The sequence below is a fragment of the Haliaeetus leucocephalus genome, unplaced genomic scaffold, assembly GCF_000737465.1.
Source record: "Haliaeetus leucocephalus isolate CR32 unplaced genomic scaffold, Haliaeetus_leucocephalus-4.0 Scaffold162, whole genome shotgun sequence".
NCBI lineage: Eukaryota > Metazoa > Chordata > Aves > Accipitriformes > Accipitridae > Haliaeetus > Haliaeetus leucocephalus.
The window spans coordinates 7160943-7183440 of NW_010972598.1; the positions used below are offsets into that span (position 1 = coordinate 7160943).

The 22498-nt window shown below is 35.6% G+C and overlaps 1 protein-coding gene across 2 annotated transcripts in view; it reads right to left on the reverse strand.

Moving 5' to 3' along the window:
- The window catches only part of NUP133 (nucleoporin 133kDa), a 37379-nt gene that overhangs the window by 863 nt on the left and 14018 nt on the right, over positions 1–22498 (reverse strand). Inside the window, exons 11-25 of one of the 2 annotated variants that reach the window (XM_010562661.1) lie at positions 22058–22215; positions 20852–20943; positions 18527–18690; positions 17201–17292; positions 16856–17080; positions 15117–15239; positions 14561–14660; positions 13329–13571; positions 11941–12074; positions 10156–10314; positions 8569–8704; positions 6610–6728; positions 5023–5103; positions 2944–3008; positions 446–534 (exon numbers count right to left, since the gene is read on the reverse strand). In XM_010562661.1, coding sequence (XP_010560963.1) covers positions 446–534; positions 2944–3008; positions 5023–5103; positions 6610–6728; positions 8569–8704; positions 10156–10314; positions 11941–12074; positions 13329–13571; positions 14561–14660; positions 15117–15239; positions 16856–17080; positions 17201–17292; positions 18527–18690; positions 20852–20943; positions 22058–22215 — 1980 coding nt within the window. Of the gene's footprint in view, positions 1–445; positions 535–2943; positions 3009–5022; positions 5104–6609; positions 6729–8568; positions 8705–10155; positions 10315–11940; positions 12075–13328; positions 13572–14560; positions 14661–15116; positions 15240–16855; positions 17081–17200; positions 17296–18526; positions 18691–20851; positions 20944–22057; positions 22216–22498 lie in introns of both variants that reach the window. The other variant, XM_010562660.1, reaches the window with a different exon arrangement.

The window sequence follows — 22498 nt, forward strand, 5'->3', positions numbered from 1 at the left end:
GGGGGGAGGGGGGCTGTGTTCATTTTTTTGTTGTTTTTAGGGAGGGAAAACAAAAAAAAACATTTAAGCTAAAATAGATTAAGATCTTCTGAATGAAAGATAAATAGTTAGTAATCCCTTGTTTTACAGAAGATATGTATTTAACTCCAGAAGACATACTTTACTGTACAGTAAGGAACTGCTAAAAATCTGACGGCTGCCCTACTGAGCAAATTTGAGGGTACTAAGATTATAACCAAGAAATCTGCTCCTCTCTCATCCCCTCAATATTTTATAGAGACGGAATTAGCTCCATGTGATTGTAATTGTCTAGTGGAACATATATGGAAGTTTTTATTACTCAGACTTTATTAATGCTACTTTTATATAGTAGTGTTCATCTTAAGCAGCTTTTGAAACAACCGAACAATTTCAAGAAGTTCAATTATATTTAAGCACACTTTACCTTCTTTCAATAGTTTTTGTAGTATTTTCACAAATATACTATCTTTAGATGCTTCAATTGGATCATCTTTACCATCTGAACTGGACCATCTGCAAGTCAAAGAATAATTTGTTGAAAGAATTGCACAGATGAAATCAAAAGAAAACTAACAAGAAAAAATACGCAGGAAATATGATAAATTACCAAAAGGTGACTAATACGTGTTCACACATAAGTGTAATGTGCTTGGCTACAGCTCAAAGCAAGAGGTTTTTTTCTATCTTGTGTTAATTATTCTTTATTCCAGGAGTAAAACTGCAATAAAATTGCACTACTACAACACAGTCTAGTTAAGATGACAATAGAAATGCTTCCCATCTTCTAAACTGTAAAAGAAAACATTATTTCTTCAATAAAATAAAAAAATGTTATCCATCAAGATAAGAATTACCTATTCTCAGTAATTATATTTTACGATTGAGATGATGCAAGTATAGATATTTTCTGGTAGAATAAAGCAAGAGCAGCAATTTGCTAACATATGTGAAAAAAACTCCCCACAAACAAAAAAGCAAACACCAAGAAAAGGAAGGAGAAAAAAAGGTGTAAAATATAAAGTGCAGGCCTGTAACAGCACACAGAGACACAAGCTAAATACCGTTTGTCTCATTTGTGAAGGTGAAGACTAGTGAATGCAAGTCCCGTCTGTGATAAAAAAATCCCAAACAAATTTTTCTAAGAGAAAGATTATTTTAAAGGACAATTTTTCATCCTTACAGAGCTTTATATGTAGTAGTTTTAAGTCAACATCAACATAACTTCTTTTGTTGTGGTTCTAACCTTTCAGCTGTTAGAATTTCCTGGTTCCATATGTTAAACTGCCAGTTCTCGTATCACTCCCTAAACCAACACGAACCTCCTTGGGCCAACGGGACACGCTTGCAACAGATCTGGACCTGGCTCCCAGAAGCCATTACTGACAAATCCTCTGTACTTCACTGAAACCACAGTTTTACCCTGGATGACACTTAGATGCTTAAACTTCTAGAATTTCATCTTTAACTCTACTGGGAAGAATATGAGAGAAAGAGGGAGGGAACGGGTGGGGGGCTTTAAGGAAACAAATCACTCTTAGGCACAGAGGAGAACAGTGAGCGTGCCAGGAGCACACTCAGCAAGGCTTTCCATTCTACCCAAGAACCTTACCACCATTTGTAGCTGTTAAGCTAGAAACCAGATGCTATCCTTAAAAGTCGGTACTGTAACATGTCAAATGCTTACTTTTGCACGCAGATGAAAGTTAACACTACCTCTTTTGAAATAACGATCAACCACCTTGTAAGCCTTCAAGCCTTGCTGGACTGGAAACTCAACTGGGACATCAAGTTTTCTAAACACCGTTCAGTACAAAGGTCTATTCAAATTGCATCTGGTTAGCTAGTGGAGTCTCCACAATCTTGCCAGCATTATATATGATTTGAATGATTTAAATATTATGTCTAAAACTCTATTCTTGGCCCACGGTAGACAGGACATAAACTAATTATTGGACTGGTGCCATGTAGGAGTTTCTGGATTCTTCTGACTTGAAAATAATAAGAAGGGAAGGAAACTCTTGGAATAGTGTGAACCTGTTTCTGCATATTATTTATGTCATATGTGACAATAACTTAGTCATGCAACTAGGAATTTATTTTCTACAGACCACCGTCCTTTGGAATCTATCCTATGCATAAGTGTGAACGCAAATGCTGCTTATTTTCATTTTAATCACAAATGGCACAGTCCATTTGGAATCTATTCTCTCCTCATCTTTTCTTCCTTAGGTCCTCTTGGAACATGGATGGGAGTTACAAAAGCTGGATAACTTCTGAAAATTAGAAAGGGCAGGGAGGAAATGCCATTTGAGTTATTTAACCTAGGATAGAACAGTAGCACTGCTTGATGAGACGATTCTTCTGACCAACTGAATTCAGCCTGTATTTGGTGTTGAACATCCCTAAGAGTGGCTCTCAAGCAGTATTTAAGGCTTTGATCGCTTACAGTCAGGAATGCAGCTTTAACTCAAAAAGGTCATGAACTTGTCAGTGTGGTTCAATGACCAAAAATTAGTGAAATAAAAGTTTGCAGGAGTGACCTCTGCACATGTTGCTCTTCAAAAGCTTCTACCCTGAGATGCTTCAAAGGAAAAAAAAAAAAGTTTCGGCACTGGTCATTCCTTTTACCTTAGCAAAGGGTTCAAGAATGAAAGCTGCATGGCTACACTTCTGTCTCAGGTGCTGAGAATGCATAGTAGGTTGCCAATGAGCTAAGCGAACAAAGTACTACAGGGTTTTTTTTTGTTGAGGTTTCACTTTTTATTTGTAAAGACACATTCAGATCACATACTTTATACTTTACTAACCTTATACTATGAAATTCAATCTTTTCAGTGAGCTAGAGAATAGTATACTAATATGTAATTCTGGAAAAGCTATGTCACAAATACTCCCAGTAATTTATATTTATGTTGGACTTACCCATCTCTTTGGAGAGCCTTACAGAGAATTTTAAGTTTCAGATCATTTACATCCACTTCCTCTTCCTTCAATTCATATAAGGAGAAGAGACAGGTAAGTTAAAATTTTTTTTTTTTTTAAAAGAAATAATCACTCCGTCACACAGATTATACCAATGAATTAGATCCTTCAATTACTGAACATTGTTTTTAACACATGCTATTTTAAAAGATGACCTGATCAGACTGTTGAAACACCAAAGACTGTTCACTTCCATTTGAAAACATGGCTCAGACTTTCTACATCACCACACGACCGCTGAAGACCAACTACCTCAATTTAAAAACCGGCATATTTTAAAGCACATGAACAAATACCAATCTGTAAAACAGTGTATTCTAGGCAAGGTTTATTTCAAAATGTGCTAACTGGTGACTGAAGTCAAGGCTCTTTTTTCAGCATGGCCAAGCTAACTGGTATGCATTAGTGTCCACATTAGGATGTATGTTTTATGAATATATTAGTAAATGTCTTCAAAAATACATATTTGTCTTGGAAAGGGCAGTCTCTTCATTGCACAGAAACTTTGAGATAGTTGGTGTGAGAGCCCTTTAAAAAATATGTCAGAAAAAAGACCCTATATTTTTTCCACCTCTCAATGTCCCAAAGCATCACACCTACTTTACATTCCCCTCATAAGAGATAACAGAAACCATGAACACTTGAATTTAGAAGCCTGGAAGCAAGAGGATGGGTCTCAACTTTATGCTATGCTATTGCAAGAGAAAAGCAGGGAAAACTAGGGAACAGCTAGTTTTTAGACTCTAAACCACCATCTCCAATTTGTGCTGAATGGTTCTACTCAAGTTGTTAGAGACTCAAATATCTGAGCAAAAAGTAATTTTGAAATCTCATGTTTTTAGAGTGACACTTCTTTTATTTAGATACAAAAAAAAAATATAGTTGTCTCTGTTCATGAATTGTGTTGACAAAGTTTAAGAGGAAAACGAATTTAAAAGAGAGAACCAAATGAGTTCACTCAAGTTTATTTTACTGCAAAATATTATTATTCGGACTATTTATGTTGTAAAAATTAAGGTGGAAGTTAGGGAAAAAAGCATTGAATTTTCTTTTTAAACTAAAGAGAACTAACTCAGAGTAACATGCTACTCTAAGTAGTAATACTCTCCTCAGTACACAAAATATAATATAGTACTAAACACAGGACAAGTAAACATATTCATAAAGCAAAAAAAAAACCTAGTTAATAACAGTAATGTTATTCAAAAGAAAGTTTGGTAAAAGAAATGCTATTAAAACCAATTTAAAATCAATTTACATTTTAAAAACAATTTAATTATAAAGATATTTGTAGTTATCAAACCAAAGTTAGTGAAGACCAACAAAATGGCACAATGGTGTTTACAAAGCAATACTACAGAGAGGATTTTAACTTGAAGCCCTACCCAGACTAACAGGAATTGGGATAATCAGAAAAGAGCTCTCATTTTCAATTGGTAAAGAATACTTCTGCTAAAATAATACAACTTTAGCTTTTCAGCAAAGACTGTTACTAATTTAGGTTTGATGCTCCGCAGAAGTTGATTTATTCATGCTTAATGAAAGTTACTCCTGACAAGATACTAGCTCATAGAATGAGATGCAGCGAGAAAGCAGACAGCAAATCCATGGTTCAATGCTATTTACATATTAAAAAACTGGTGACTATCCCACCTTATCTCATGACAATAGGAGAAACTGCCAATAGGAAAGATACAAGAACTAAACTACTGAAAACAGATGATCTTTGTCCTGTTTGGAGAAAGCCTGTAGGGAAGCAAGGCTCTAAAAAAGAAACCATAGACTATAAATGGGAAGTAAAGATGAGGAGCGTCATTTTTCTTAAATTATCTAAACCACATTTGGCAGTAAGTCTCCAGTGACTTAAAAACAAACTGAAAAAAACCCACATCAGGGGTTATTTTTAATTACCGTACACTAAGCTAATATGTTAACTAACTACAGATGCATCATCCTAGCTTAAATAATAAGTAAAAAAGTAAGTGTCTGGGTTAGAAATCCTTCAAAAACTTTTCCTACCTCATCAATATATTCCAGCAGATCAAGTGCCTTCTTGAAGTCATACTCATTGGCCCTTCTGTTCTCATCACATATGTACATCTATGATATGAGAGATTAACGTAGAAAATTATTTTTAGCCTACAAACTAATGTAACTGATATCATGGACAACTCATTGTGGGAAGACCACCATGTATTTTCCACTTACATGACCTTCTCATGAAAATATGTCTTGATTCAACTGCAAGTATTTTTATAGTAAGGAATATACTTAAGGTTTTAGAGCAGCATTCCACCTACATGACAATGGTCTGTGGACAAATGATATTGGATATAAGGCTGCTAGGTTTCAAATTTAAATGCCATTTAAGGCTGTAACATTCCTGGCCTATTGTAGCCAGAGCTCAGCTCCACAAATAAGATCTCTGAATTATTTCGGTAATTAAGCTCAAAGCAATGCTTAAGCACACGTACTGCCTTTCACCTTTTAGAAACAGATGAGTTTGCTATCAATATTTCATCCCCTCCCGCCTCCCAATTCTAAATTAGTACTTCAAAGGAAAATTAACATTAATGCTCTTTTTATTTACACTTTCCAAGTTTCATTCTCGCATTTCAAGTAGCAAGCATGAACATTTGTTTGACAATAGAGACAATTCAGAAGGAAAACTGTCATGGTGCCAGTGCTTGCCAAGTCATGAGTGACACCTCCTACTCTTCCCTAATCCCACAAATAGCCTCACTTAAAGATACAGGTAATGACTTCAGAATCTGCTATGAGCGTTATTCTAAGAAATTGCGGAGAATGTAAACAAGCACACTATCAGCTTTTGATTTTCCACAAGATTACAGAAAAGTAAGGAGTTGCAAAACTGACAACCAGACAGGACCTGATTTGTCTTAAAATGTATTGTTGTTACTCATTGAATATTTTTTGTATGCATCACTGGATGGTAAAAATATGCTGCCAACAAGGCAGAAACAGTAAGGCTACTGGTTACTGGCTACCACCAGAAAGGGGTGCAGAAAAGGACTCAACACTATTAGTGATCCCAGTACTGGAACAGTTCATGTTTTTGTTTTGGTATGGGTTGGGGTTTTTTTTTGTTTTTGAAAAAGGAAGAAAAAAGTAGAGAGGCTTTGGGTGCCTCTTTGCAATAGGTGACCAAAAGCCTCTTCCTGCTTCTAGCCCTTTCTTTTTCTAGATAGCAGCATCCTTTCTCCACTAAGGTGGAATTCTTTGGTCCATCTACCTTCCAAGTTCTGCCCTACTGAGAATGTAACAGAAGGTAGAAATTGTCTCAGATTCAAAAACTGGCTTAGACCAGTAAATCAACTTCTAGCACTGATTTGCTTTTTCTCCTAGCAGCACTCTAAAGCACACATTCAAGAGGAAGAAATTTGAATGAAAAGCAGCATTCTGAAGTTTGGTGCTGGTAGAAACTAAGCAAAGATAAACCAATTCATCATATATCAGATCTTTAGGTGCTTAGCAAGTCATATAAGGGATAAAGACAGCTGTGATCTTCTCATTTATTTTATCACACAGAGGCAGAAAACATACTGGAACTTTACCTGTGTAATGAAGAAAACATGAGATACTTACATCAATGAGCTGAGATGCAGACAACACTGGCATATCATTGAGGTTCAACTGTTTTTCTGCCAGTAATTGTTCAGGAAGTGTCTCCTGATGTAACAGAAAGCGTTCCTGTTCTGATATTTCTTGTAGTCATTTAAGGAAATGAATGTTTCATGTTATTATGGCAGAGTAGTAACTGTCAAGTCACAATATTATTCAGGTCTACAAGTGTTTATTATGAAGCATTCTATTAGGACACTCATCTATGTTCCTGAAGCACAGAAATACTTCCACTTCAGTATTACCATCCTGGTGAACTAGTTCTTACTTTCCACTCAGGTTCCCTGCATAATGCAGACTGATAACTCTTCTTTTTTTCTCAAAACCACAAAATGGAGGGATTGGAGGGAGGCTGTTGCACTATGCAGCAAAGTAAGTTGCTTGCAATTTTAGGAGCTACCTTTTGGCTGAAGACCTGTGCCATGGACCTGCTCCATCTCATGAATTATTCCATTTTTGGTTGTTTTATTTTTCAGTATGATCTGCTTCAGGGTTAGAAACTTATTAGGCTGAAACAATCAAAAAGGAATAATTTCAGCCACAGTATGTGAACCCTGCCCTGCCCACCCAGTTCCATTGCATGGTAGAAAGGGGAAAATAATTCTAAGGAGCACTTTATCTGTTTAAATGGATAAGCAAAATGTGGTAGAAGTAATTGTTCTTTCTTTATCAATAGGAAACTGATAAACAAAGAGCATAGTTTTAAAAGCTGTGTCATGTGTCAATACAGAAATGTGTAGCAAAGTCCAGACCAAATTTTGAGAGTACATTAGTCTACTGAAATAAAGCTTTGATTTCCTCATTTTTCTACAGTTTTCCTATTTAAAGATGAGATTCTTCACATCAGCATAGGCTTTTTTTTTTCCACAATGGTGAGAAAAACAAATGGAAAATTTAAGATTTCATGCAACGTTTTACAATTTAAAAGGCAGATAACATATTATTATTACAAACTAAAAATAATTTGTAAAGGCTACTTAGTTATCATAATTATCCCTGGGCTTTTTCAACAGGATTTCTTTTAAGAATTGTACATAACGTACACGGATAAACTCGCAGATAAATATAAGTAAGCTTGAGTAGTAACCTTGAGTAGTATTTCAAAGCTACCCCCTGGTGGCCAGTACCAGCTTAACTATTAGTGTAGAACTGCTTTTTCACAAACTCACAGAACCATGTGCCGCACAAACAGTATTGGGAAAAGGGTATTTTCCAAAGTGATAGGAATGGCAGAGCAGTGGAACCATTGCATTTGGTAAAGAAGCAAAATAGGTATTCCTACTTTACCCGTTAACATCCTTTCAGTTAGAGCATAATGAAACACTGTCACTGTAACCTTTCTAGATACAGAGCAAGATGCTGAGAAAGCACTTCTTGATCACAAATGTATATATTTGCAGGTATATTATTACAATACAGCACAGTTACTGGAGTTCCTTGTACAGCCTAAGAGTCTCAGGACTTGAGAAGAATTCAGAATTGAGAGCCATTCAATAAACAGACTTTATGAAATTAAATCATTTTTACCTTGCACCTGAAATATAAAATGCAGCTTCATGAAAACGCATTCAGTGAGAATGGTTTACAAGTTTCAGCCACTTCAGAACTGTCTATGACATCTCAAAATACTGTGCAGCTTGTTATGTATGCCACTATTTTGCACGTTATTAGAAGAAGTGAAAAGGTACAAACTTCCCATGCTTATAGTCCTAACTCACAGGTGAAAATGAACACTGAGGTTACTGCCCCACACCATCTTCCTTATCGTTCCTGCAATGAGCAAAATCATCTGCCCATTTATCCTTACCACATTAACTTAGAGCCCTCAACCTAATAAATTAACAATCTGCAAAATTAACGTGATTCTAATTCACTAGACTAATGAAGTTATTATTCTTCATTTGCTCTGTTTTTATTTCTTACCTTCTATTTTCTCTTGCAGTATGTCTTCTGAGAAGTCAGATGCCAGTGCAGCCAATTTGCTCAAGCCAAGTAGCGTTTTCTTCTTTGCAAAATATCGGGTCTCCATATTTGCTAAAGTCTGCAACGTTCTGTGAGCCTGAAATTTATAAAGATATTAGAAATCAGGTTTATAAGTTAACATCAGAAGGTTAACAGATAAGGATTTAATCTGAACTGCAGTCTCACAGCTATTTATCGTTTGTAATACTATAACCCTTATTTTTAAAAGTCGTACAACTTGCTCATTACAACTGTGCATTACACTCTTCAGGAAGAGACACAGATCTTTACTCCAATTATATAAAAAAAAAAATCTTTCCAGTACTAATCAGGAAAAACTATCTTATGATCAAGGAAAAACTGCAACTTTGCATATTATACCTCTGGGATCTTATTCAAGATATTCAAGACAAGGTGGCTTTGCCATAAAAGCCAGGCAAATATGCTTTGACGGAACAGTTGTGCATGCAGTTCGATTTACTTGTTAATTCAGGAATTCGAAAAAACAGAATTGTATGTATAACTGCTGCAGTAACCAAACATATAGGTAAGAATTTGTTTGTCTATCAAAGGAACAGAAAGTTTCTGAGCACTTACTCAGAAATAAACTATCCAGACTGAATTACTTGTATATTTTAGAGTCCTTGCCCCCTCCTTCATAGTGCTTTGCTATAACAGAGAAAATCTCAGTTGACACAAATAGAATATTACAATATTCTCAGGGTGGGGTTTTTTGTTGTTGTTGGTTTTTGTTTTGGTTTGTGTTTTGGTGGTGTTTTTTTTTTTAAGGGGCATACGGTATTATCAACCTATAATTTGCAATAGGGTACATGTTTCCCTGCTCTGCATACTTAATAAATGTGCACATGGACTGAAAGAAGCCATTTTTGTTTAGAAATAGTTGATTTGCTAAAGTGAAATACATTCGTAAGTCTTGCAGAAGGAAGGAAAGACTGACCAGCCAGAAATGGGGCAAGAATAACTGGACAGCCTACAAGGCAACAAAGGATCAAGTTTAAAAACAATGTCACATTAATCTATCCACATGCACATCTGCTATTAAAAAAAACCCCAACACTTTTAAACTATGCAAGTAAGTATTAAAGTAATCAATAACTTTTTTACTTTTGTGATATCTCCAAATTCCTTTGCTTTAAATAGTTTCTCTTGAAATAAAAGTTTCAGTTTTTCCCTCACTGGATAATCTGATAATGTTATTGATATTCACTGTAAACCCCCAATTCCATCAAAGTAGTGATCACATAGCCAAACAAAACTTCCTTGATAAAAATATTAGTCACCACAAGGGATGAAAAGCAGCCCTAATTCCCATTACATGGTGCAGTGGCTTATATGATATACCAGATGGTGCCTGGAGGAAGGTTATTGGTACTCCATTAATAATCAATGTCATCTCTCCCCTAACTCATCTAGATAAGTCGTCTTTTGATGAAGAAGAGTCATAACTAGATTATTTGCCTACTTGAATATGTACTTGACCTGTTTAACATGTGATATTTCAGTTTGGTTGTATTTAAGAAACTCTACCTTTTGCAAATCCTGACTATTGATTTCATGTAACCAGCTCAGATGCTCGTGAGCTTGCAAGAAATTGGCCAGCTGTCCGTGCTGAGCAATAGGCTGAGACAACAGCTTCCCTCGCTTTCCTTTTTCTAGATACCAGCGAAACAGGAAATCTGAAAAGTTCTGAAGATAACAGGAATATGAATACATTTTAAAAGTTACATTTAAATATTTTGTTTGTCTTCTATGGCAAAATGCTTCATAAAATACAATTGGGAAGAACATGGTAAGAACCTGCTTAACAAAACAAGACACACACACAAAAATATAGTGTTGACGAAAAAACTTAAGAGTCCTGATAGAAACAGTGTTTAAAGAATTCATGAGCTACTCTGCAACAGATGCTGATAGACACAGCATCTTTCAATGGAAGTGAAGGAAGTGCCAAATGTAAATTCTTCATGTTAACCCAGAAGAATGGAAACAGATTTTGCATCGGTCACAGTTCTAGTCTTATTTTCTTACTTGTTCCTTTGCCCTCCCTCGGAACTCTGTGCTTACTATTTCCTTTCATATATGTTTACTTCCACTGTCACTGTTTTTGAAACATTCCCTCCTATCTCCAAGTGAATGTACAACCTTAATACTCTCAGTCATTGTTAAAAAACAATGTATTTAAAAAAAAAAAAACCCACAACAAAACTATCCTCAAAAACTTCAATGTGAAATAACTAGTCAGGATTTGTGTTTGAGATTTAATTTAGTCTTTTCAGAGTAATTTACAATAATGCTAAATTTTAATTGCATTAACAATTTAAAAAATAAAGTTTAAAGAGGCCACTGGTCTGATATTCTATCCATTAGACTTGATCTATTCAGCTCTACATTTGCCACAGTAACTTCTTTTCAGAAAGTGTTCCACTTTTCCTTTAAAATAAAGCATGTAAAGAGGAAAGAAAAAAAAAGATAATTTATCCCCTTCTTTGGCAGTGAGTATTTAAGCCTCACTATTAAAAACGTTTACTATAGTTTCTGTCCATTACTGATACTTTTGCTTTTTCTTATTAAAACAGCCTTTCTGTACTCTCTTTATTAGGAAACCTGTAGACTGCAGGATTTCTCTTTCCATAGTTGTTGTGGAAAGCTAAACAAATTGATCTCACCAACTCTCAAATTAGGAAACTTTTGTCCCAGTCCCCCTCACTTCAAGTAGTCTCTACTGCCTTTTCCTTAAGCTTTGCAATTTTTTAGCACACTTCGAAGTTTTTACACCAGATTTTAATTGACATTGGAAAAATTGTCCAACAAGTACCTAGCAGGACAACAAAAAAGACCACAGCAAGACCCCTACCTTCCTACTCTTCTTAACTACTTTTCTGTTTACACATTTAACAATCTCATCTTCTCTTTTGGAAATTATCCTTAAATTTCTATTATATTAGTTTAATAAAACAGCAGTACACTGACTACAGCACCTCAGTAAACAAGTCACAAAATGCTGAAAGCTGTTAAGAGTGAGACAATGTGTTTGAGGCACAAAAAAAGGACCCATGAAAAGCCACTGTCCATACAGCTAGCACCCGTATTTCTGCTGACTTGCTTTGCAGGGTCAGGGTAAAATACTCAGTTGAGTTCTGCACAGTGAATGTTGACTTCAATTTTCCACATTACCCCCGTATGTATATGTAAATACATGCGCATTAAAAAAACCAGGAAAAAAAAGCCCCAAAAGAAATCATAACTTTTGCAACATTTCAGGTGCAAACTTATTATAAAACACTATCTAAAGGAAATAGATAAAAGAGTTACCTGATCTGCAAACTGACTCATGTAACGCTGTAATCTGGCCTGGTTGTCTGTCTGCTCACACATTTGCACCAGGATATCAAAGTCACAGTACTTCTCTGCTAAAGCAGCTGCCATCTGATACTGTCCCAGGGAAACTAAGTAACCAAGAAAAAGACGTTATATCAAACAAGCTCATCTTTGACCGTAAGAGGATGACCGAGGGCAGAGACCAGAAAAACGAAAACAACTTTCAAGTGTTCACATCAAGAAGATACTTACACATTCCCAAAGAAACATTAACCTACTGCATACATATCCTGTGCATGTGCAAGTTCACATACCTACCACCTGTGTCCCCCAACACAAGAGGGAAGAAGAGAAGTTTAGAATACTAAAAGGCCAGTATACATCCTATTTTCTCTGAAAGTTGGTATCATCTGCTATTTGTGCTGGGTGGGACAGGGGGGAGGATTCAACCCATGACTTATTATCTGTAATAATAGCCACTTAATTACACAAAGTGAAAAAAAGCAGCAGGCAAAGGCTTTTGATAAAAAAATAGAACAAGTAAAGACAATGGGGTTTGTGTTAAAAATATATTATTTAAACTCTTTTGGGTTCAGTTAAATACGTAAAAGTTGTTAGACTACTCAATTTTTTTTGTAAGGAAATATGAAGTTTAGATTGAACATAATGATATCAAATGTATTTACAAGCAAACGGAGCCCAGAAATGTCAGTAACACTGAGAATGATAGTTTAAGAGACTCTTCTTAAGAATGTTTAAGAATGTTAGGAAGCAGTGATTATTAGATTGTTCTATTTATATAATTAATTTTTCATCTAAAAAAATTTAAACTTTATTAAGTTACTAGAATGTATTTACTCCAAGTTATTTCCACTTCAAAACGGGGCTTTGCTGTCAAGTACTCATTAAAGACGTGACCACTTCTGACATGTTAAACAACGGGTTTGATTATTAAATAATCAAGACTCAAAAAGTAACTTTTCCCTGATAAACACTAAACAAGCTTTCAGGCAGGTAAGTTTATGTCAACTTGCAACAATATAAACATTTAGAAATCCATGTATAAGTTATTTTCAGCCAAGTGGCACACCATAAATTACTGCCAGAAAAATGTAACAAGTTAGCAAAAGAAAAAACTTCAAGCAACAATGTGTCTTATTACAGGTATGGGCATGGATGCAGTCCTGGATGCAATTCTGTAATCTGTTTTTATTTTGCAAATATCTCATGAAATCTTAAAACCAGTCGTTTATACTCTGAAGGCAAACATGTAGAACAAATAGAAATCATACACAGATGCCATTTACTCTATCAGATTTGCATAATTTCCTCATCAAATGGAACATTTAATCCTTGCATTAAGGAAAACAGACACTACTTACGGAGAGGAGACAAGAGTTCTGATCTTTTCTGCACATACTCCATTTCCAGACTGCTGTATCGCTCTTGATCAGCGGGGCGGTCCACAGATTTCAGCTGAGAAACATAGCCGTCTAGAAAACAATCCAGTAGTGCCACCAACTGTTCAGCCACAATGCTACGGAGGTTACTGTCCACTTGGGGATACACCATCTTCAGAATGATTCCATGCTGACGTATTATTGCTGTACGAAGGCCACTAGATGCTTGGGAAAACAACACAGAAAACAATAACACCATCACCACAGGAATCTATGCTGAAGTATAACGAAAACATTACTATGTATAATGAAAAAACAATAGAAAGAAAAAAGCTAATAAACATTTTAATTTTAAAAATCAAAGCAATATTATAAAAAAACCCTGAACAAACCAAACACATACTCCCATCTACCTTTACATATTAAATTTAGCCAAAATGTAGTAAACAAAAAAGAACAGAAATAGAACCACCCCTTGAACAACACAGATCTACACCATCAACTATCAATACCAGCTATGTTTCAGAAGAAAAGAATCACTTGCATGATCTGTAAGCAAAGTAGAGAATACATGAGGAAAAGGCAACTTCTGTTAACCTGATTTAAATACCTGGATGTAGTCATCAAGATATAACACACCAAAATAGCTTGCGTGGGTCCTGCTTTTCAAAAGATTTTTATCTTGGGAGCACTAAACAAGTGTGTTTTATATGTAGAGGCCACAGGGAAGCTTAAGCACCAACTGGAAAGTGCTTGCTTCTGCAAACATTTGTACTGATAGTTTTTCATGTTATTAAACCATCAAAACAAAACACAATTAAGGAAGTGGAGAATCATCAGTTCTTTTAAAACAGTTATAGATCACCTTTTATGATTCATTTTAATGTTACATATCCCATAGGTCTGCCAACCAGAACCAGTGCACTTAAAACAAAGCAACAAAAAAATTAGTGTTGTTTCCCAAACTTTGGGTTTGTAGTCAAATCTGCAATGCAAGTTTTAAAGAATTATCATCAATACCGGACAAAATAAATGTTCACTGGTTCATTCCCCAAATGAAACCCTTAGCTTTTCCTATTCTTACTGACAGCCTTGTAGCAGCATTTAACAGCAAGTTTAACATTCAGATTGAAATTAATGTGTTCTGAAACTCATGAAAAGTACTTTTTGTTTAGGATAGATAATTAATAAACTAAGTAATAATAATTTCTCACCTGTCCATGGAATATATTCAGGTTCTCTTTCTGGAAGCTCTCCTGTTTTATATAAAGAAGCTTTCGATTGACGATACTGACAGGCAGCTTGTAGCATGTCCTATTTAAAGGCAAGTACGTAAGTATTTTTTAAAGTCTACCTGCATATACACAGACCATAAAAGATGTTGTCTTTTACAATTCCGAAATGTTCTTTTAATATCCCCTCCTTTCTACGTCACCTTCTCAGTTGTGCAGAAGAGCACATACTGACTGAGCAAGACACCTCAGTGCTCCAGCACAAGCTCTTCGCTCTTTGCTACGTACTCACGCTTTCACAACTCCTAACAATGCTGCAACTTCTCAAACTCTCTTTAGCAGTGGCTCAAGAGGAAGAGGAATGCCCCTAATTCCGCATGAGACCATCTTTTCCTTCCTAATATATCTGGACACGTGAAAAGTGCATTCACTTTTGTTCTTGTGTCAGTAACTCAAATGTGCTGCACTCAACTTGTTGATTGGTCTTCAAGATTTACCTTCCTCTCCCACAAACATTTTAGTTAATGCAGTTCTATACCTTAATGATGTTGTTCACGTTGACAACTATCTGGGCCCACTCAATTGATTCAATAGGCATATCTTTCAGGATTTGTTCCTCTTCTTCCAGTAAGCATTCAAAGATGGAATCTATCTGGGACACCTTAAAGATAGAAAGAAAAATTGCACTAAACACAAACATATCCATTACCAGCTGATACATGAAAGCCAAGTTATGAGAGTTTGTCATGGTTTTAGCTGGGATGGAGTTAATTTTCTTTCTAGTAGCTGGTAGAGTGTTATGTTTTGGGTTCACTACCAGAAGAATGTTGATAACACACTGACGTTTTCAGTTGTTGCTAAGTAGCATTTAGACCAAGTCAAGGGTTTTTCAGCTTCTCGTGCCCAACCAGCAAGAATGCTGGAGGGGCACAAAGAGTTGTGAGGGCACACAGCCAGGACAGCTGACCCAAACTGGCCAAAGGGGTATTCCATATCATGGGATGTCATGCCCAGTATATAAACTGGGGGAGAGTTGGCCTGGGGCAGGCGGGTGCCGATCGCTGCTCAGGAACTAACTGGGCATAGGTCAGCGAGTGATGAGCAATTGCATTGTGCATCACTTGCTTTGTATATTCCAATCCTTTTATTATTGTTATTATTATCATTATTAGTTTCTTCCTCTCTGTTCTATTAAACTGTTCTTATCTCAACCCACAAGTTTTACTTCCCCCCCGATTTTCTCCCCCATCCCACTGGGTGGGGGGAAGTGAGTGGCTGGCTGCATGGTGCTTAGTTGCTGGCTGGGGTTAAACTATGACAGAGTTATATAGAAAATAAACAAACGCTAGTAGAAACCACATCAATAACCAAAAATATTAAAAGGTGTCAACTACCTAAATGGATAATGATATCACCAGCTTATGGTTCATACAATTCTTAGAATACAAGAATTGCCCTCTTTCTGGACTTAAATCTTGGGGGGGTTGGAGGGGGGCGGAAATCTCACTTTTGAAGGCAACCCCATAAACTTTCATTAAGAATATTCCTCCACCTTCTGAAACATTTGGCAGTAGAATCTTTGTTAGATAAAGTATACTGGATAACATACCTGCTTTAAAATAGTAGACAATTATTTCTATTGTCTTTTATATTTATTTTTCTCCATTAGCAACTACTGTCCTCTACAGGAAAAAAAATTCCTAAGAATAAATGTTTTGTGCATAGTTCTTCTCAAGAAGGAAAAAAGAAATAAAGACTGGGTGCTTGACTGGAATGCAGCATAAACTGAGAACTAGCTTAGATGCACTAAAGTTAAAGACGACAAAAAATTACGAGAGACTGAATTGATACAATTCCATCCAGGACAGCTCATCAAAGCAGCCCTCCTTCTGGAAAGCTTCATATTCTGCAATTCACCCCTTAACAATGATAATTTAGCACACGTTTTCTGATGTGCCAGAGCATTTCACTTGTCTCTTTCATTGCTCATTTATGTTAGTTAGTTGGAAATCATAACAACTTTATTTCTGCTACATGAAATTTGTCAGAATTCATGTTTCAGCTGCAGACATAAAAAAGTATGTACACTAAAGTGAGGAAAATACTACCACACCATCCCTATTCAAAGAGAAATTGTGTAAAGTTGAATTGATTTTTAAAGGGAAAAATTTCAAAGTATACATTAAAGTATACAAATCAAATACAAATCAAAGTATACATTGCAACTTTTACTACATGCAATACTATACAACGATTCAGAAATAACAGGTTTCTCACCTCTCGAAAGAACACATCTGCAGGCGTAAGACTTGGTGGAATGTCACACTCCCTTTTGTTTAATGCGATCAGTATAGCAGCATTCACTAGATCAGGCAGCCTGGAGTGGTGATTCTTGAGAACAATAGTTGCTGCTAGTTTCTCTGCATGCTCACAGAGCAACAATCGAGTTGCCATCGGCATCCCTCGTACTGGAAAACTGCCCAGACGTTCAAATGCACCAACCTTTTATTAGAAAAAAAACCAACATCACACGCACTTTAAACAATGTTCTAGAAGAATTACTTTAAGACAAAATAATACTCTACTGTGTGTGCTAGTACCAAAAGAACAAGAAAATTTTACCTGATGAAGAAACTCAATGAAGAAGGAATGTGCTTTTGTCTTATCCTCTAGCTGATGAAGAAGAATGAGAGATGTGTTGCTGAAACCAGCTGCTTCTAAAAAGAGAAAAATCTGAGATCAGAGCACTTGATTTCTTCATTTCTTTGATAACTATTTTTTTTGCCTCCGAGGTAAACATATTTCTATAAATTTCTATAGTGTTACCGCACTGGTACTTTAAGTATGTGCACACACATTTATATATTGCTTACCATGCTATTTTTAATGTGGCTTTTGAACTCTATCATAGCTGAAGTAAAGCCTTTAGAAGAAATAAAGTATCTTTAGATCAGTACAACCATTCTGAACACTCAATTCATTATGCTGCTAAAATAGCAGCTCACCAGCTTGTTAAAGTTTTAGTAAGATTCAGATTCAAACTACCAAGATACAAAAACTCAGAACTATCACTACAAACAAAATTAGCAAGACTGTTTCCAAGAAGCTATCAATTTTCACTTCTTGCTTTAGCCAGGCCTAAATGCAGATAAGCCACCAAACTAAAAATAAAATTGATCCAGAAAATACTAAGGATCTAATGCCTGACAATTTCTAACTGGCTGCCACGCAGAAACAACAGCAGGAAGCATCATCCATCTGTAACTATTTACCACATGAATTTTCAAACTAAGTCTCTGCTCAATAACTGGCAACTGCTGCCTAGAGGTCCTAGGGACAGTTTCAAATTAACACTGTGCATAAGAGACAGGGAAGTGTGAACAAAGAAGTTTCTTCTTCAGAACATGTCTGCTTTAATTCTTCATGTACAACAAATACTCCAAAATAAGTTTCTCTAGTCCTCTTTTAGGCAGACATAAATACCAATGTCCCAGAGAGATACGAGCTCACTCTACCCAGGACCCAAGCCTCCCAGAAGCTGTGTAGCCACACTGACAAAGGGCAAAGCATAAGCAAATAGACTCTTTCTCTCAACATATCTGTTTGTGGAAAATAATTTAGATCTATCCAAGGAAACACTAAAGTGACATCACCTGCTCCTTGCATGAAGTACCCTTCTCAGAAATGTTTTCTTTGCTGTTTGTGTTTACTATATGAAGTCAAGAACTAACCACAGTAGACTGCAAGTTTATCTGGTGGTCTCATAGGATACATCTTTTAGCCTTTCTGGAAATATATCTAGTGGTAGAAGAGGGCAAGGGACATCTGTGCCTTTTTTGCAGAGCTCAAAATATAATTTTATCTAGAGTACTATAGAGAGTTTTTCACAAAAAAAAAAAACCCACAAAACAAAACCCCAAGAAAAAATCACCACACCATTATGTTTACCTTCAGGTACAGATTCAGCCCATCTTGGATCAGAGGCAGGGTAATCATCCATTAAGTCCACACTGATCTGAGTCACTGCCCTATCCAGTTCAGCATCAGAATCCAGCTCTGCATTACTTGGAAAGAGCTCAACTACCATGCTTTGTGCATTGACTATATCTTTTCTGAAATGAAGGAAATACAAAGTGTGTGAAATAAAAACAATAGATAGGATTATAGGAACTTAGTAGGACTTCTGATATGCTTTTTGTAAAGTGCTTTAGATTATACGCATCAAGCACTGTTTGGGATATCTTTAAACTAATTATGGATAAAACGTATTCTGACTCTATGGATAAAAGGTATTCCAATTCTTTTAAAGCAAAGGGGCTGCACAATCTATAAAACAAAAAAGCACAAACCAGGAAGTGATTCAAGTCACTTTTTATTTTATTATCCCTATCACCGTTATTTAAGAGAAAAGATTCATCATACAGAGCTAAGTCTGGATGTCTCTGGTAGCTAAGTCACCAAATTTCTATTCCTTGCATTAAAATCCTCTCTTGAGTACATGTAATCACTCTCACAAATGGCAGCAGAGTAAAAGCTCTCAGGAAAATGCTTCAGCAAATATAATGCATTATTCTTATTTACTATAATTTCAGAGAACCCTCTTCTATTTGGGTCAATAAGTAAAAGAGTAAGAAGAATCCAAACGCTTAAACCTCCAATGTATGAAGTTGTACTGAAGAACTCTATGTAAGAAGTATGCAATATTCACAAAAAACACTGATTTGATTTTGTGACTAAAAATTATAGTATTCTGACTGAGAAGGGATACTGTGATTCCAATATATCATCTGCTTTTGGAAAAACTTAAATTTTTCATGAGACTTTCATTCTGAACGTTTATATAACCAAGATATCTTGAAATAAAAACCATCAGTGCATCCAGAAATTGCACAAAGGTTTACTAAAGCAAACTATATTTTTAAAAACTAGAATATACTGAATCTTCCATTAAACAACCTTCCATTATTTGCTCTGCATCAACTGCTTGGCTATCTAGACAGGCCATTGCTACATCTGTTCTGTGGATGATTTCTCCATTCATTTTACCACACTATTTTTCTGGAAAAAATCTGAATCAATACTATACACATCATATTATTAATTTCTTCTGATTTCATAAATACAACCCAAATTTTCATCAAAACAACATTAAACTTTCATACTGTTCCACACCGTTTTCCTTACTACCTCCTACTTTCTTCTGACCCTGTTTCCAACCCCCTTGTTCACACCTTCAGTGATACCAACTTTCATATTTGTTATCTGTGCTCTCAGACCTTAGCTACTTCAGTCACCTCAGGACCATCTTCAGCAACAGTTCTGTTTACTGACATGTCCACTTGTGAATACATGCAGATTTTCTTTCTAAAATCTGTGCATGTTTACAGATCTTGTTTTGGTATCCTTTATTATATGTGCCTAACTTCCTTTATAATCTTCTAACTCACATGCAGCTCTATGTCAAAAGCACTCCTACTTCCTGTTACCTTAAATCTCTGCTTTCCAAGTTTTAAGACTCTTTAAGGAGATTAGTCCTAAGAGGTTTGCGGGTTGGTTTGTTTTGTTTTTTAAAGAAATATATATTGAAAACAATCCCCTCTAAATATAATCAATCTAAGTCTACAGCTCTGTTTATCTTATCTCTCCTCTTCCTCCATTGTTTACATAACTTATCTCAATATCAAACCTTTCAGAGGCATTGCATGCCCCCCAACAGCCAGGTTGCTTTTAATCAGGATAATTTGATGAACAGTGTATTTCCTTCCATTCCCACTCCCCCCACATCAGTCAGTCTGAAAAAAGGTATCATCTTGCCACAGAATCTGCCATGCTAGTTATTCTTCATGGCCACATAAATAGTAATTAAATATATTCAAAAGTACTACTGAAAACAGCTATGCAAATAAAAATGAAAAAGAAAAGAATGGTTTTTTAACAACAAAACACCATTCACTAAAAGAATAAAGAAGTCAAACCAACAAAGTTTAAAGTTGTTTCACTGGCAGTAATGTAACATCACAGAGTTTATGCAAAGTAACCAAAAAGTCATTGAGATTATAGAAGCCTGCTCCTTTCTAGCATGTATCACTTCTTCACTAGCTCAAGATGTATCTAACACTTTCCTAATAAAGATGTGCATGTGTCATTAAAAAAGCTTTAATTAACACAGCACAAGAGTATCTTTACCAAGACAATCTCTCACTCAAATATCAGAGTGCCCTCAAGAATAACAAACAAACAAACAAAGCCTCAAAAATTAAGTGCAATTTCTACCTGCAGTACTGTAGAAAAGCAGCTTTCAGTAATTTAGTCTTATCTTCTTGAGCTATAATTTCCAGCCTACTGGTTGCATCAAATGCAGGACTCTGAAAATGCAAAGTAAAAACTTCAGCTGAAACACAAATACCAATCTCCATTATGAAATGAAAACAATTTTTCTAAGTAGCAACAACAAAGATTTAAAATAGAAATGCCAGCTAGAAGCAGTTATGTTTATTAAGCCAAACATAAGCCCGCAAGATTCATTGTAATGTAAGTCACACTTACACCAATTTATTTCACCAGTCAAACTTTTAATGGTAATTTTAAGTATTTTAACATTCAAAACCAACATTTTAGACAGAATTTAAAAGGTATTCATGAGTACTATCACCCACAAAAACAATATAAGTGCAGACAAGTCTAACTAGAGATTAATTCAATAAGAAAAATACAGTTCCATCTGAGCAATCACCACAAAGGTCTTCCACTAAATTACTAGTTAATAATAACTGATTTAAAAAGTGATTTAATTGGAATAAGGATTGAAACTCACTATTACCACAAAGAAATAAGTCTCTAATTATATTGTAACAACTTTTGTATTCTTCCCTCCCACCCCAGGGACATCTCCACGGCACATACATTTTAAACAAAACATGTTTGATATAAGAGCTTAATAAATGCACATTGCCCAAAATATCAATAAAAATACTTTAACATAGTTTTGTAAGACTATATTAAAAATATATATAAAACAAAGCAGAAACAAAATTCAGCCACCATACAGCCCTTCTCAGCTTAGCCTCTAAGCTTTTCACAGCATGATAAGAAAAGTGTCTCTTACATGCACAAAGGAACAGACACAAAAGACTGAAGAAACTATCCCGATTGAAAAGTGAGAACAAAGTCTGAGTCTCTGCTGTAGTGTTATATCAGGCTTAGTGACATACAGTAATACATCCACATGAAAAAAAAAATTCATAGAAAACTTGACTTCAAAAAAAAGGAAAACAAAAAAGTTACCCAAACTGGCAGATGTTGTAAAGTTTCTTGGGTTTTGAAAACTGCCTTTGTTACTAGTGTTTGAGTCTCTATTTAAAAAAAAAACACTTTAAAACTCAAAACAAGCTAGGATTCCCACAATGAAAAGTCAAAACTGCCAGAAAAACATTTTATTTCTACCCTCAGTTTTCAACCAGCCGAGCAAACAATCATTACCTCACTTCTTGGTCCAGCAACAGAAGAGGACAGGGAATCTTCAAGGTCTTCAGGAAGCACAGAAATGTTTTCCCTGGACAAGATGGTGATAAGTCCACTTTTTTTGGTAAAGAAGATGGGGAAGCTAGTACAGGAACCTGCTCCCAAAATGCTATCTCCTAAGATAAGGGGAGAGGGGGGATAAAAGAGGAAGAAAAAAGAAAAAAAACCCCACATAAATGCCACTTTAATTCAAGAAAAAAATGTAACAGTTTCATAGACAATTATTAAATTTTGTCATGAACCAACCAACAGCAATTGACAACTGCACCTGATTTACAGAAGTTGTGGATACTATTTGCTACTAAAGATGCAGATTTCCAGATACTGCAAGTTTGGGGGGGGGGGGGGGGGGGAAAGAAAAAGGGGGGGGAAAAAAAGAAAAAAAGGGGGGAAAAAAAA